Source organism: Talpa occidentalis, unplaced genomic scaffold (assembly GCF_014898055.3).
Source record: "Talpa occidentalis isolate TD23 unplaced genomic scaffold, MPIMG_talOcc4v2.1 talOcc4.16, whole genome shotgun sequence".
Taxonomy (NCBI): Eukaryota; Metazoa; Chordata; class Mammalia; order Eulipotyphla; family Talpidae; genus Talpa; species Talpa occidentalis.
Genome location: NW_023601653.1, coordinates 38,984,331 through 38,998,523, shown reverse-complemented (window position 1 = coordinate 38,998,523; position 14,193 = coordinate 38,984,331). Strand labels below are relative to the sequence as shown.

The following is a 14,193-nucleotide window of genomic DNA, read 5'->3' as shown; positions in this document are numbered from 1 at the left end:
GATATTTTTACGCATTGTGAAATGATTGCCCAAGTAAGTCTAGTTAATGTCCATTACCCTACATAGTTACAAAAATTGTTTTTCTTGTTATGAGAGTTTTTAAAATCTACTCTCAGCAACTTTTAAATACATGATACAGCATTTATTGAATGTTTCATTTCAATGAATTCTTGGTCATCGGTAGTTTCTGCGATATTCTACTGATAGGTTATATAACTTGCTTATTGAGGTTTCTAATTTTTGTTGGGGTTTTGGGGGAAGATGTAGGGAAAGTGGAAACTGTATAAGCAATTTTAAAATTTAAGAATAGAACAATGAGACCCTATTTCCTCAATATGAATCAGATGAAATTTGGCTTCAACTTGTTTGTAATGTGTTGCTAGTTTTAGGAATTGTTTCAAAGATTTTTGAAAGGAAGGAGGAAAAGGCAGTATTAGGGAGCTGAGAAAGTTTTTTTCAAAAGGCAATTGGAGTAAAGCATTTAAACTTTGTCAACAAAACACTACTTGTGGGGCTTCCCCTGGTGTTGCAGCGGTTGAGCGCTGGGCTGCGAAGCTGTCCGCAGCTTCTCTAGCGCTGGTTCGATCTCCGGCCACCAGCGAGGGTCCCACATGGCGCGACAGACCTCTCTTGCTGAGCCTGCTGCTCCCCTCAGCAGTGTATTTTGTCCATCTGCCTGTTCTGTTCCCTGCTCTGGCTCTGGTGAATTCTCTCACCCTCCTGCACTCTGACTGTACCCAGTGCTTGTATAAATAAATAAATAAATCTTTAAAAAAAAAAAAACAAAAAAAAAAAACACTACTTGTGGAATGCTACAACACTATTCAGGAAACACTATTCAGTTATGGTTCCAGTAAGCTCAGAGAAGCTTTATAATGCCACATTATGAGTGAGGAAGAATAATCCTTTTTTACTGCTCTCTTTAACAGTCCTTTCTAGCATATATGGTAGCAAGCACTGAAGATCTACAATTAATAAACTGGATCACTGGCTCTTCTCTTTGAGAACTTTAAACGAGCATATCCTAGAATTGCTCCATATTACAGCAGCAGTTTCAAGTCATGTCTGCGAATTTTTGGCCTGATAATTAGAATGAGATTAAAGCAGAACTGCCATATTCTAACTTGTCTGCTTTAGGTGTCGTACTGCATTTATTTGCTATCTGGAGTAAGGATTGTTTGAGGAGAGAACCTATTTATGGAATATATGATTTTCTTGATAATAATAGGGTAATACCTAAAAATACAGTTTATATTCCTGGAAATGTAATGATAATAGGCCCCAATCCAATCTCATTAAATAGAAACAAAGGGATGTTTTGGGAATGGGGTGAGCCAACTCTGTTTATACAGGTTTTCACATGACTTTTCTTTTAAAAAGTGCATGGAATGCATCCAAAACAAATAATTTTTTGTTAGATGAGAAGACCAAAAGGGAAATCCTAGAGAAAGGAGGATGGATGATCTTTCTTTAATGTCAAAACTGACATAAACACATACCCCCCCCACCCTTTTGCTCAAGATAATTTTCTCAACAAGACCCAGATTGCTTCAGTCTTTGCCTATCACCCTTTGAAGCACTTTCCTTATTATTAGAAGTGGGGGCAGGGTTTCCTTTGAGGATTTTTACAGCACTGAAGAGTTCCTCCTTTAAATACTTTCACATGATGAGGGAATTCCGCTTTCAAAGTGCTGTCATCACTGTGGCTTCTCTGCCATAAGACAATTTATTCTTGGGTTAAAGTCTTTCTTAGTTTGATTGTCAATAAGGACTTACCTTTCTGATGGATTCTCTTTGCTTTTTCTGAGAAACCTAGAAAACTCAACATTCTCTCTTGTTAACTATTGGTGAAGTTGTCTGAGGGTCTCTTGAAATGTATTCCCTCACATGTGGTCATAGTCTTCAACATGTTTTTTCTTGTCTGTTGCCACTGATTAGGATTGGGTAACATATTACATCTTGAAAATTGCATTTCTTCTGCAGTGCGAAGGGACACTGAATTTTGGAAAATTTTGAGATTTTTTTTTTTAGTACCTCTTCCTATGTTTAAGTAGCATCTTGGTAAACAGCAAACAAAACTATTCAGATGTTAAATTTCCCAGAAACACTGAAATCTTTTGAGATCCTCTACCATTGCATCACTTCATGTCACCTCTTTTGTTCTTGAATTAGTCTTCTGGAAAATTCTATGAATGTTTAATTCATGGAGTCAAAATAGCTCTTTCAAAAGCAGTTCCTTCCCTTCCCCAAAATCTTTAGTAGGCCATACTTTAATTCACTTATTAAGGAAGAATTAGAATTAAGAAATGCCAAATAGAATTGACATCTTTCCTCAATACTATATCCTAAGGGTGAGGGTCTAAGTCTTAGTGTTTCATATAAGTGAATAAAAATTTATCTGTGTCCCAAACTAGATTTTATCATTTACATCACAACTTTTGGGGTTTCCCTTTGAACAATGTAGTCACTAGAAGGTGAGAGAATCAGTATTGTTTAGGGTACGTTCATGGTCTGCTCCCACAGAGAGGCTCCCAAGTGCAGCAGTGTAAAGACTAACTGATCTAGACATGGGAGTGAACTTGTTTCTTAAAACCTGCAACCTCCTTTTTATTAGTGTTCAATTGACTAACCTCTTGGCTTTTTATTGAGGAAAAAAGTGGAACATATGGAAGAAGCCCTGTATTAAAGTTAAAATAGAGTTTTGACTGTCACTTAATTGTTTGTGTAACATGAGCAAGTAATGTACATTTCCACTTTCCTCCCCTCCACAGAAATTCTGTAAAGTGAGTTACCTAATCATATTCATGTTTTTGTCCATCCTAAATAAAATATAAAGCTACTTCACCTATATATGGGAAGGCATAATTATAGCGATTGAGCATTATAACTCCTGTGAAAAATTAGCATTGATATTTCTTAATCTAATCTATAAAAAAAGAAATATGATGATACTCTTTCTCCAGTGAAAGTCTGTGATGTGTCATAATAATTCATTCCGCTTTCTTGTTGAAGGCTAATTGGAAATCAATTTAAAAAATGCTTGTGCTGTGCCTCTGTGCTACACACCATGGTAGACAGTGAAGTGGTCAAGTCAGTGAGCGCAGACTCAGCCTTCAGAGTGCTTACCACCTAGACAGGGAGAAAGTGTGAAAAATAATCACAAACCCAGTGTGTTAAGTGTAAGATGCAGAGGCCAAATGTGGGGGCAGAGGGAGGAATATGCAGATATGTACAGGTGCATACAGTTGACCCTTGAGCAACACAGGTTTGACCTGAAAGGGTCCACATAACCCCAGGTTTTTTTCAGCCCATGAGTTTACATTCTGTCAGTTGCATTTACAGATGTAGAACCTGAATATATGGAAGGCCAATTATAAGTTATATGTGGATTTTTGACAATTGTGCTAGTGTTTGGCACACTCGTGTGTATATGTGTGTGTGTGTGTATGATATCTATCTGAATATCTGCATGTAAGTGTGTTTCTCTAAATCTATACGGAATTCTTGAGATAGGAAAATGAGTGTGGTGATGGGGTGGGGGGCGTAGCTTTATGGTAAATTGAAAATAAAGTCAAAATTCCTAACTCCTTACCAATTTATTACAGTCAAATATGCCCCCCATAAATGTGTTTGCCTTAAACTGCAATCAAATGAGTTATGACATGAGAGGTAAAAGCAACAACAACAACAAAACAGAATGATTTATTTTCATAGAAAAATGACTTGGTTTTTCAGTGTCCTTACGTAGCACCATTAAACCTCTCTTTACTAATAGTTTTCTGTTGTGGAACAGAGAATATTTAAATGTGTCAAGTAAATATTAAACCAAACAATGTATCCTAGAATATGTTCAAATTCTCTTTATAATTTTAGAAAATAGAGAGAAATTGGGTTTTCTTAAGAGTACCCATATGTCTCAGTATCACTTTTGCAGAATGTTACCTTATATCTAGAAGTCTTAGGTCTTCCTAGTGATTTGTAGCAATCTTGAACTCAAAACAAGGAATTGGAAAGTGTTTAAACTCAGGTGTTAAATCTAGCACTGCCTAGGAAAGCTATTCTTCTGCCTGGTGGAAGTGTGGAGCTTGAGTTTTTTACAAAAACCTGGACTGAACTAATTTGTTGTTTGAAACTGGAAATCGTATTGTTGAAGTTTGCATTCTGGTTTTCCTCAGTTAGGTGAATTAACTAAAAGTACCATATTTTTAAGGGACTTCCTTCTTTCTGCAGGAATAAATTTAGCTTCTGAAAGAGAAAAAAAATGCACCAGCAATTCAGCAACATAGCACCTCTTTCATCATTTTGGGATGCAGGCTTCAGCTCAGTAACTCCAGACATACTTTCTGGCAACATGTAAAAACATGCCCAGAAGTACTGAACATAAAACCAGACTGTACACTCATAAACATTTGTACAATCTTATGGCCACTTACCATCAACTTTCTTAAAGCTGTGCACATATTTTTAGAATCATTAGAATAAATGGGAATTGGGGGGAAAGATGCTATTTGAGAGAAGGTGCTACCTGAAGATGCCTGTGGAACACTGCTTGTGACTTTATCCTATGAAGTAAGCAAGCCTCTTGCCCATAAAATAGAAGCTATGCTTTCTAGATAAACACTGTCCCCACCCTCAGCCTGAGAAATTGGATTAAGATGGAAACAACAAAAAATTCAATTTTAAATATTTTAACAGTCAAAATTAAGTACTGAAAGTAAGCTTCCTAAAGAGGCATATAATATTTGAAACGGTAACAGCCTGACTGTGTGGTTTTTGGAAAACATCACATGTTAAGACTCTTAGCACATCAGCGCTATATTCAGTGACTCTGAATATAAGAGATAAGAGAGTGGTAATCGGTAACAGAGAGTCTCCTCAAGCTTAGGGATGTTCTGGAAAAACTACTGGATGGACCAAAATTGTTTCAAGAAACATAAATTCCCAATGCAACTGTAATCTGAATGTGAGGAAAAAGGTTATTCAAAATACGTTATTATCCTTCAACTTTTTGACCTTTTTTTCAGGTTGAAAAAGTTAAGCATGATTCATATAATAAGGATTTCTATTCTGTGTTTAGCATTTCTTTAACTTACATTCTAACTTAAGATTTCTGCTCTCTGCTTTGGTTTTATGCCTACCCTGCCCAGGTTGGCCGTCATTCCACGATGTGATCAGTTCTGATGCCATCACCTTCACAGATGACTTTTCCTATGGAATGCACAGGGTGGAAACAAGCTGCTCTCAGGTTAGCTATCCCACTGGACACTCACTGTCCTACCCACTCTGCCTTGGGGACACTTCTAAGACTCCTGGTTGTGCCAGATAGGGCAAGTAAGGCCAAGTGACTGATCACAAAAGAGACAGAGAAACACTGTGAAGTTTATGTACAGTCTCAGTGATAGCTCAATCCTCAGGTGCTCAGCAAGTCAAGTTAAATGTCAGCCATTGGCTTCAATACTGTTAAACAAAAAACTGGTGGGAAAAATCATCTTCACTTGATTCAATACAGTGGGAAAGAGGCTATTGGAGCATATGAAGGAAGATTTCTTTATATGACTTTAGATAATGTTTACTTAGTCTCTTCCCGCCTACAGTTCTTTGCACCCATTATTTAGTCATAATACTTGTAACTGTAATGATCCAAACATGGAGTTCAAAGATCCTAGAAACAGTTGATCTGTCAACCCAATCCAAAGACTTGAACCTGTGAGTATTTTGTGTTTTAGCCCAGAGACATAGTCAGAACCTCCTTATACAAAGAATAAAAGCAGCTGTACTCTTCTATTCTGCAGTCGGTATTCCTGTTCCATTTTGCTTTAAATAAGTTATACATAAAGTCTGGGTTTTCTGGCACTGAAATTCATTGATACTGAAGAGTATTTTGTTGGGAGATGTCTGTCTGCATGTATCAGAGGTAAAAGGGGCACAATCAGGCAGCTGTAATAGCAAAGTGATTGCCACATGGGCCTCCCTCAGCATTCTTCTTTCTGCCCTTTAACCTCCTTCATCAGGCATAAGAGTTTTAGGGAGTAGGTGGCATATTTACTACCAAGTAGGGAGGGAGATTGGTTTGAACCTGACCATCTGATGAATTTCTGTTTTCATTTTTTTTTCAAATAAGGCTTGCAAGTTTATAGTCTTCCAAATATGAAGACTACTCTCTTCCCTGAAAAATAGACTTCATATTTTATCTACGTCACATTCTCATTTCACTTTAGTTTCTCAGATATGAATCTCTGAGCAAGATAGTGGAACTTTGTGATGCTGGGTTTCACGCCCCCAGAGATCCTACTTTAATGGGTCTGGGTGAGGCTTATACATCCTCAGTTTCAAAACTCCCTTGGTTAATGCTCAAATAGCCTTATGAAGTATAATATGCACTGTAATTCTTTCTTACTTGATAATTGAGGAAACTGAAGTAGAAGGAGGACAGCTAAACTTGTACAAATTTACATAAGTTTAAATGATATAATTGAAAGCTGAATTTAGGCATTTGGCCCCAGAGATCTTTGTGGTGTTCAGACAGACATACAGATAGACATATAGATGGATGCACCTTAAGGAGTCACATTGAAAAATAACTTGTGATTTCTCAGAAGTTACTTAGTCTAATTCAGTTGGATTAAATTTTAAATTTAGTTGAATTTTAGTTGATATTTTTCAAATTGAGATTACCTATCCAGGAATCTGAAATATTTGACAAAGAAGCCACTCTGGGTAGGATGGTACATAGTAATTTGTAACTTAAGTACTTAAGTACTTACTACTTCATAAATCTCTTTGAATGCTAGCAGTTAATTTTTTCTTTCTTTTCTTAAAAAAAAAAGGCCACTGCTTTCCTTTTTTACTCAGGATCCACATTCAAACCTTAGGTCCCATGAAAACCAAATTTAAAAAAAGCACAGAAAACGTAAGGCGTAAGATAATAATGTTCCTTAAGGCCCTGCTCTCTGATATCTTTGCAACTACTTCTTAAAAATCACAGTTGGAATCAACTTCCTCCTTTCTCTGTGCCAGTCAGAGGTAATATCAGTAGCATGGAAGAAAAGACCATTATGAAGGAGTCCTACTGTGACCAAAGAGAAATGAAATCCACAGACTGTGCCAAAATTAGGTGACATTCATAAAAGGTCATCAAGCTTAAAGGCATAGCTCTTGGCCATTTGGTTAAAGACCTAAGTGCCTGTTCCTGTTCTCTGTTGCTTTCCTAACAGTTGGGTGAAGAACTGACACTGATGTATTGTTGTTGGTTTGTTTTTTTGTTTTTTTTGTTTTTTTTTTTTTTTGCTTCTCTTTCCACCACCTTTGCTTCTCCTATTTAGAAGCGTTTGACCATTTCATAAACAAAAGTCTTAAACAGAAAAGAGAAATTCGTTCCAGTAAGATGTGTGTGAAAATACATGTTCTGCTAAGTAAGTTCCATGTAGAAAGAATCAAATTCTAGCCCTAAAGAGTGATAGCTTGCTGGGTTCTCCCCCGTGATGGAGGGTAGGTGCCCACCACACAGCTGCAATCCCAGGTAGCTTACTGCCTCAAGTGTGCTGGGCAGCGCTCATTCCTATTTCTTTGTCTTTTAGTTTGTTTCTTTCACATGTTTATTTTGCTTTTGTTTTACATTTTTCTTTAATTATCTCTTTTCCATTTTCATCCTTTTCATCTTGACTTGAAAAAAAATTAACGATTTAATCATTTCCATACTCAAGTAACCACTTGTTTTGCTTTCTAATTTCTCATTCATAAGACTTTCATTATCAGTTTATCTTCTTTTGCTTTCTATTCCTTAAGTTTCTGTAGTCTCTTCCCCTACTTGCAATGCTTGTCATCTTTCTTCTTTTCCTTTTTATGGTGACAGGAAGTGGGAAACTTCTCTTTCTAAAATTCTTGTATTTTGTATTCACATAGTTTTCCTTTTCTCTGGATGGAATTACATCAATGTAGTTTTTATTATGAAAACTCTATTAAGTACTTTTAGTATCTCATAGATAATCTCAGTTGGACATGTTATTTAGAGTGCAGCCTTCCTTATGGTAAGATGGAGCACTAAACGTGAAGACCCTTTAATCAACAGATTCCATAGCCATCTTGTACAGATGAACTGAGCTTCCATGGACAAAACAGTAGACTCAAGACCTGCTCGCCTGGCAATATGGCAATACTTTTTTGGTCTAATTCTTGCTTTAGTGCTTAGAGTTCTTCCTTTTTTGAGACTGTGTTGTAGATCACACCATGCAGTGAATGAACCTGCCACCTCTTTACATTGTAGTTTTCCCATGTGGCTGTGGCACTCATCTTGGGATGACTGAAGGACTCTATCTTAGCTGTATATATCTATATCTGTATATATAAAAGATTTTATTTATTTATGCATACAAGAACTGGGGTACAGGCAGATAAGCGGGAGGGTGAGAGGATTCACCAGAGACAGAGTGGGGAACAGAACAGGCAGACTGACTGAAATACACTGCTGAAGGAGCAGCAGGTGAGACAGGACATATCTGCTGCGCCATATGGGTATCTCCACAGCCGGCCGGGATCGAACCTGCACTGCAGAGGTTGCGGACAGCTTCATGCACTGCGCTCAACTGCCTGCATTGCCAGGGAGGCCCAGATATTTATATTTTAATAAAATTGAAAATGAAGATTGGTTCAGTATTATTATATTTTTCAGAGAAACATTGTAGTCAGGTCCCTGTAAAAGGATTTCTGTGTAATAAAATAGCTGGCACATGGCCTGATCTTTAAGTTAACAGCACAGAAAAGAGACAAGGGTGGCCCGGACTCTTCACTATCTTCATTATGATTACTGCTTGTGAAGGAAATAGGCTGTCCTGTTACATTCTGGTTTTTACGGCAACCACCTTTGTTATTCCAGTTATCTCTTCCAAAGAGGATCTTAATTTTGCCTACTTTGGTGGATACAGATATCTTCCCTGGCTGTAGCAATTTCATAACAATTTTTAGTTAGTAAAAATTTTCCTTAATTTATTTCTATTTTATTTCCAATTTTTTAACCAGTGATAAGATATATTGCTTATCACTATTCGAGTTTTACTGACAACTGTGAATAATTGCTTGACAGTTTTTTCCTAATCCTCCAACCCCAGTCTGTTAAGCAACGCTTTGTCAGGAGTTTAAATTCAGTGCAAAGAGGAAAGATTTGCATGGTTTAAGCTGTAGTTCAGTGAAGTCAGTTCCTCCTGGAAATACTTGGGGAATTCGTCCTTCTTTAGATCAAAATTTTGCATCTGCAGCAAATGGGAGACCAATAAATCACTTAACTTTTTCAGATAATCTTTAAGGAAACCATCAGATCCCTGAGTTTACTCAAGTTGGAGTTTATTTATGACTGGTGCTGCTAATGCTTGTGTCTGTGGTAGTCCCTTAAGTTAGTTTTAGATCATTATTAATTTGTTCTAAGTTAGCCAAATCAACAGAAAGGTAAATATCCACCAAATACAAAGTGTTTTTCAAATGTTAAGCAGTTTTTGGTAAAACCCCAAACCTTACTGATCTTTTGCAGATGACAACTCATACATTGCTTGATGATTAAAGATACCCATGTGTTACAATAGGGTTTCAGACTCACAGCCCATCTCTCTTTTTCTTGATCTTTCAGTAAAATCATAATGCTAAACTGGTGACTTCACAGTCATTTCCTTGGCAAAAGATTACTATCACAAGCACAGAGGAAAAGAGCCCTACTTATACACAAGTGTCTTCAATAACGGTGGGAGAAAACAGGATACTACTGGCAAAGTAAATTGCTTTTCTTCTTAAAACTCTTTTCTCCTTCCCATCCTGCCCCATGTTCCCAAGTGTACAAGCCCTGCTTTGAACTGCTTCATCTTGTAGATAAACACTTTGGAGAAAGTGACAATAATAAAGCCCAAAACATCCTAGGAATAGCTGGGAGAAAACCTTCTAAGACAGTTGAAAATACATCAGTGCAGAAATATGTAACTGTGTTGAATGAACTGTTTGTGTTTCTTATGTACAGGATTGAGAGTTGCAGTCAGATTTTAAGGAATTATGTTAAATTAGCTGCTCAATCACTTTTTTTGTCCTTTCCCTTGGTTCTCTGCAGGTTCTTTAGTTGCCAAGTTTTCTGAGTGGGACACTTAGATGATAAAAAAATTCTGTGGGAATTAAAAATATTTTCTTTTGAATAATTATCTCTTGCTTCCTTAGAATGAGAGCTCATACATTCAGTCATAGTTTGTATTTTATAGGCAAAATAAAGAAATATGTAGCCATTTTAAGCAACTTTCAATACGCACACAAGGATTCTACCCTGAAATAAATTACTTATAGCAGGTTTCAGAGATTTCTTCATTGGACAACCAGTTTGTTTCAGTTACAACCAGGTGTGCAGAGCAATCCTAACACATTGCCAGTTGGCAGGAGCTAGGGAGGCAGAGCTCGCAGGCGGCTAAAGAAACAATGCATCACTGACAACATCCATTCATCATCCTAGTCTTCCACCAGGGGTAAAAGCTGGAAAGAATGGGCTCCATGTGCGTTCCCCACAGGGAGGAGCCTTCAGGGCTTGTGCACTTTTGAAAGAAACAGGGTAACAGGTTTTTATGGGAGACTGGCCATATCTGGTGGGAGCGCAAATGGTGCTGTCAGAATGCTTTCCTCAAACAGCCTTCAGCTTTGCAGGCTGTGGGTGGACACGTATGTAGCCTCACAGATATTAATGAACACCTTGTTGTGTTTCCACATGTTCCTCCTTAGTTGTCTGGTTGAACCTTCCAGAACACATTGTGGCAAGCATGATGAAGCCATCACTCTCCATGTTAGGGGACTCACACCTTCTCTGAGGGTTTCCCTATTCCATTCCAGCCTACATAGTGGTTTGCAAATAGTTTTTGTTGACTTTTTCTAACTATAATTGCTCTTCCTTACACTCCCCCCTTTTCTCTTGACTGGCTTAGGGACATCTAGAATCAGTATTTCCCTCTCTGTTTAATTTAAATGCTAGTTCCAGATCAGTAAATGCAATTACAGACTATAAACCAACTCAGTTCAACAGATTAAATTACTCAAACTTCGATTTTTACAAAACAATTTGAGAAATGAAGACTATGAAAATACCCCTAAATGACTTCAAGTATATCCTTACTATGGGTTTTTTTTTTTTTTTTGAAATAAGGTAAATAGACCCATTTTCTCAACTCTGCCCAAGCAATGATTAATAAAGGTAATATTTTTCCCAACTTCCCTGTATTCTCTAATTAAAAGAAAAACACAATAAAACCTAGCTGAAGCTTTATGTGAGAACTCCACCACTCAGATGCTAAGCGATCAGACGCTGGTGCTGCATGTTGAGACCAGTCACTGCGCACACACTGGTCACTGAGGGTACCAGTCCCTGCTCACCTGCACACTGTTCTGGCAGGTAGAAATAGGTGCTTTCCTGTTTCCATTGGGTAAGCATGTGTATTTGTACTGGTGCATCTTAGCTGCTGACCTGAAAATTTGGCCTCATTTGTTTATAGAAAGGAAAAGCAGTCTGAGCTGTCAGCCTTGATATTAACTAAACTTGCATAGAATGTGGTAAAATAATGCAAGATTTGTTTTTTAGGCCTGTTTCATATTTTCCAGGCAATAGATCAAATCAGTTCAGGGTTCATTTTCAGTGCTTTAATAAGCTGACACAATATATTGGCAGTAAAATAAGAATGTATTTTTAACATGGAAGTGCCATATAGTCAGAGTTGCTATTTGTGCTATTTATTAATGACTAGAAACCCCTCAAGAGTTGACCTTAGCACTTTCACTGGGGAAACTGAGATTCTGGTTCTGCCGTTGTAATGAGCACCCCTCCCTTGCATCTCTCATCATTTCCATTTGGTATCTCAGTCCCATTCCCTTGTCAATTGTAACTTTCCCTGCAGTTTATAAGTCCTTTTATAATCAAACCAGCACAGTGAGAAGAATTAAAATAACTTTTATCTTGTGTTCTTCCCTACATCTCCATTCTCTCATTGCTTGTAATGTTCCCCTATATCTCCACTCCTTTACTTCCCTCGGGCTTTTATTCTAGCCACCTCAGGATGCCTGCTTGACCACTGTACCCAGAACATCAGCCCCTGACCTTAATGCTCATGTCATTTCCTCTTACTCCTCTCATTAGCATTTATTTCTGCATACCACACGCCACAGTTCATTTACCTTCTTGTGTCTCTCCCACCAGAATGTAAGTTCCATGAGGGCCGTGCTTGTTGCCTGTATCTCCAGAATCTGGGATGGCGCCTTGTATAGAGCAGGCCCTCCAAAATATTTGCTAATTGAATAAATGGAAGTCATTTGCCTCAGTCTTTTTCTCTGTTACCAGATGATAATGATATCTTTTCAGTCTGTTTGAATGTGGTGCACTAATGTCTCCATTTCCTCCACCCTGTCCCTGCTGAGAGAGGGTGGGAGTTCGGTAAGTGTGACACATGCTATTGTCTCTGGAGTCGTGCTCATCCTTGGAGCCATGAGGGCCAGGCTTTATTCAGTGAGCCAGCCTGCTTTGGAGACTGTCAATGCTAGATTTCTCTTAAATACCATCACAACCAACTGTCCCTTCTTCTGTCTGTCTGGATTCTGGAGTTGTTCTTCCCCAACTGTGTGGATTGCCAATAGCATGAATTTGAACAGAACAGCTTTTCCTTCTCCACATAATGTAGTTCATACAGGTGAAGAAGCCATCAAGGCACTCCATCTATTGGAAGCCAGAGAAAAATGATTGTGTGAGCTCGAGACATCTCCATTTACCACACTTGCCGGCCTGGTGACCATGACAAAAATCTATTGAGCCTTGCCATTGCTTTTGCTAGGTTCCGAGAACATCCAATGCTTGTCTGATGTTAAGTTTTACTGCCCATGAAAGCAAACATCACCTCCGTCATGGCTAGTTAAGCAGTGTCTTTTACAATGGACTTCTGCATATCTGAAACCCACCCATCCAAAGCCAACAGTAATGCCAGCAGGGAGAGCTTTTGTCTACCGAGTTTCTTACAAGGGGGAGATTAAGGGTCAACTCAATTCATAAAATTACTACAGTCATTTTTCAGCTGGCTGAGAGACTTCACAGATCAAAAAATACAGTGGCTCCTAAATGATTTCTGATATGCACAATTCTAGTGTTTTTTATTCTCAGCATGTGGTACAGTGCCTGCCAGAAACCATCTTTGCCTCTATTGACAGGCGGATTAGAAATCATCCCCGATGGTTTCCATCATTTCTCCACAGATTGGTCATCCATTTAAACTGCTTCATGTGAGTTCTTCTCAGAGCTTACTTTGTATATGTTTTTCCTTACATTTTGCCCTTCTCTTTCAGTGTGGTGCTCACCTTGGGCATATTTTTGATGACGGACCGCGTCCAACTGGGAAAAGATACTGCATCAATTCGGCTTCCCTTTCTTTCACACCTGCAGATAGCAGTGGTGCCGAAGGAGGCAGTGGAGTGGGCAGTCCAGCCCAGACAGACAAGATGGAGCTGTAGAGTAATGGAACGTGATGCAAATAAGTGTACTTAATGCACAGCTTATTGAAAAAAAATCAAAATGGTCTATCTTAGATATATTTTTTCAAAAGATATAAGGGCAGTTTTGTGCTATTGATATTTTTTCTTCTTTTGCTTAAACAGAGGCCCTGGCTGCCAATGTATTTTGCTACTGTCTAGATCCTGAAATGTTTCTAACTTTAGTAAATGGAGATAAGCTTTGTGAAACTTCTTTCGCCACTTCTGTACCATTTGGCATTCTCTGAGCACATAGCTTTTTTCCTTTGAGATTTATACCCCCACTTGGTTAAGAGGCAGAAGATGCTTGGTCTTCTAGTGTGAAAACCGAGCTCTCCTATGCAGTACAGAGACCAGACCTGGAGACACATGGAAGGCACTGGTGCAAATCCACCAAAGATAAGGATGGAGTGATGTCTTTAGAGACCTCTCAGCTTTGTGCGAAGTTTGAGCTAAGATCCATTATTCTCACTAAAAAGGTGTGAAGGTCTGAAGTCTTTCCTTATGTTAAATTGTTGCCAGATCTGAGGGGCAAACCAAGTGTTGTTGTAGAGAAGTAAACATTACCTCAAGGCTAAGCCTTTATTTTATTTTATTTTCTATCAAATACATTGGAATATAAGACAATGATAGGATATTTTGTCCAAAGTTCACAAAGCAGAATACCTGCCATTACCT

General features: G+C 38.2%; 1 protein-coding gene across 4 annotated transcripts in view; it reads left to right on the top strand.

The window, feature by feature from the left end:
* Positions 1-13,563, top strand: part of MSRB3 (methionine sulfoxide reductase B3) — a 151,457-nt gene extending 137,894 nt beyond the window's left edge. For all 4 annotated transcript variants that reach the window (XM_054696255.1, XM_054696254.1, XM_037514050.2 and 1 more), the window contains 2 exons: positions 5,148-5,245; positions 13,333-13,563. In XM_054696255.1, the coding sequence (XP_054552230.1) occupies positions 5,148-5,245; positions 13,333-13,497 (263 nt within the window). In that variant the 3' untranslated portion in view covers positions 13,498-13,563. The remainder of the gene's footprint in view (positions 1-5,147; positions 5,246-13,332) is intronic.
* Positions 13,564-14,193: the final 630 nt, after the last annotated feature.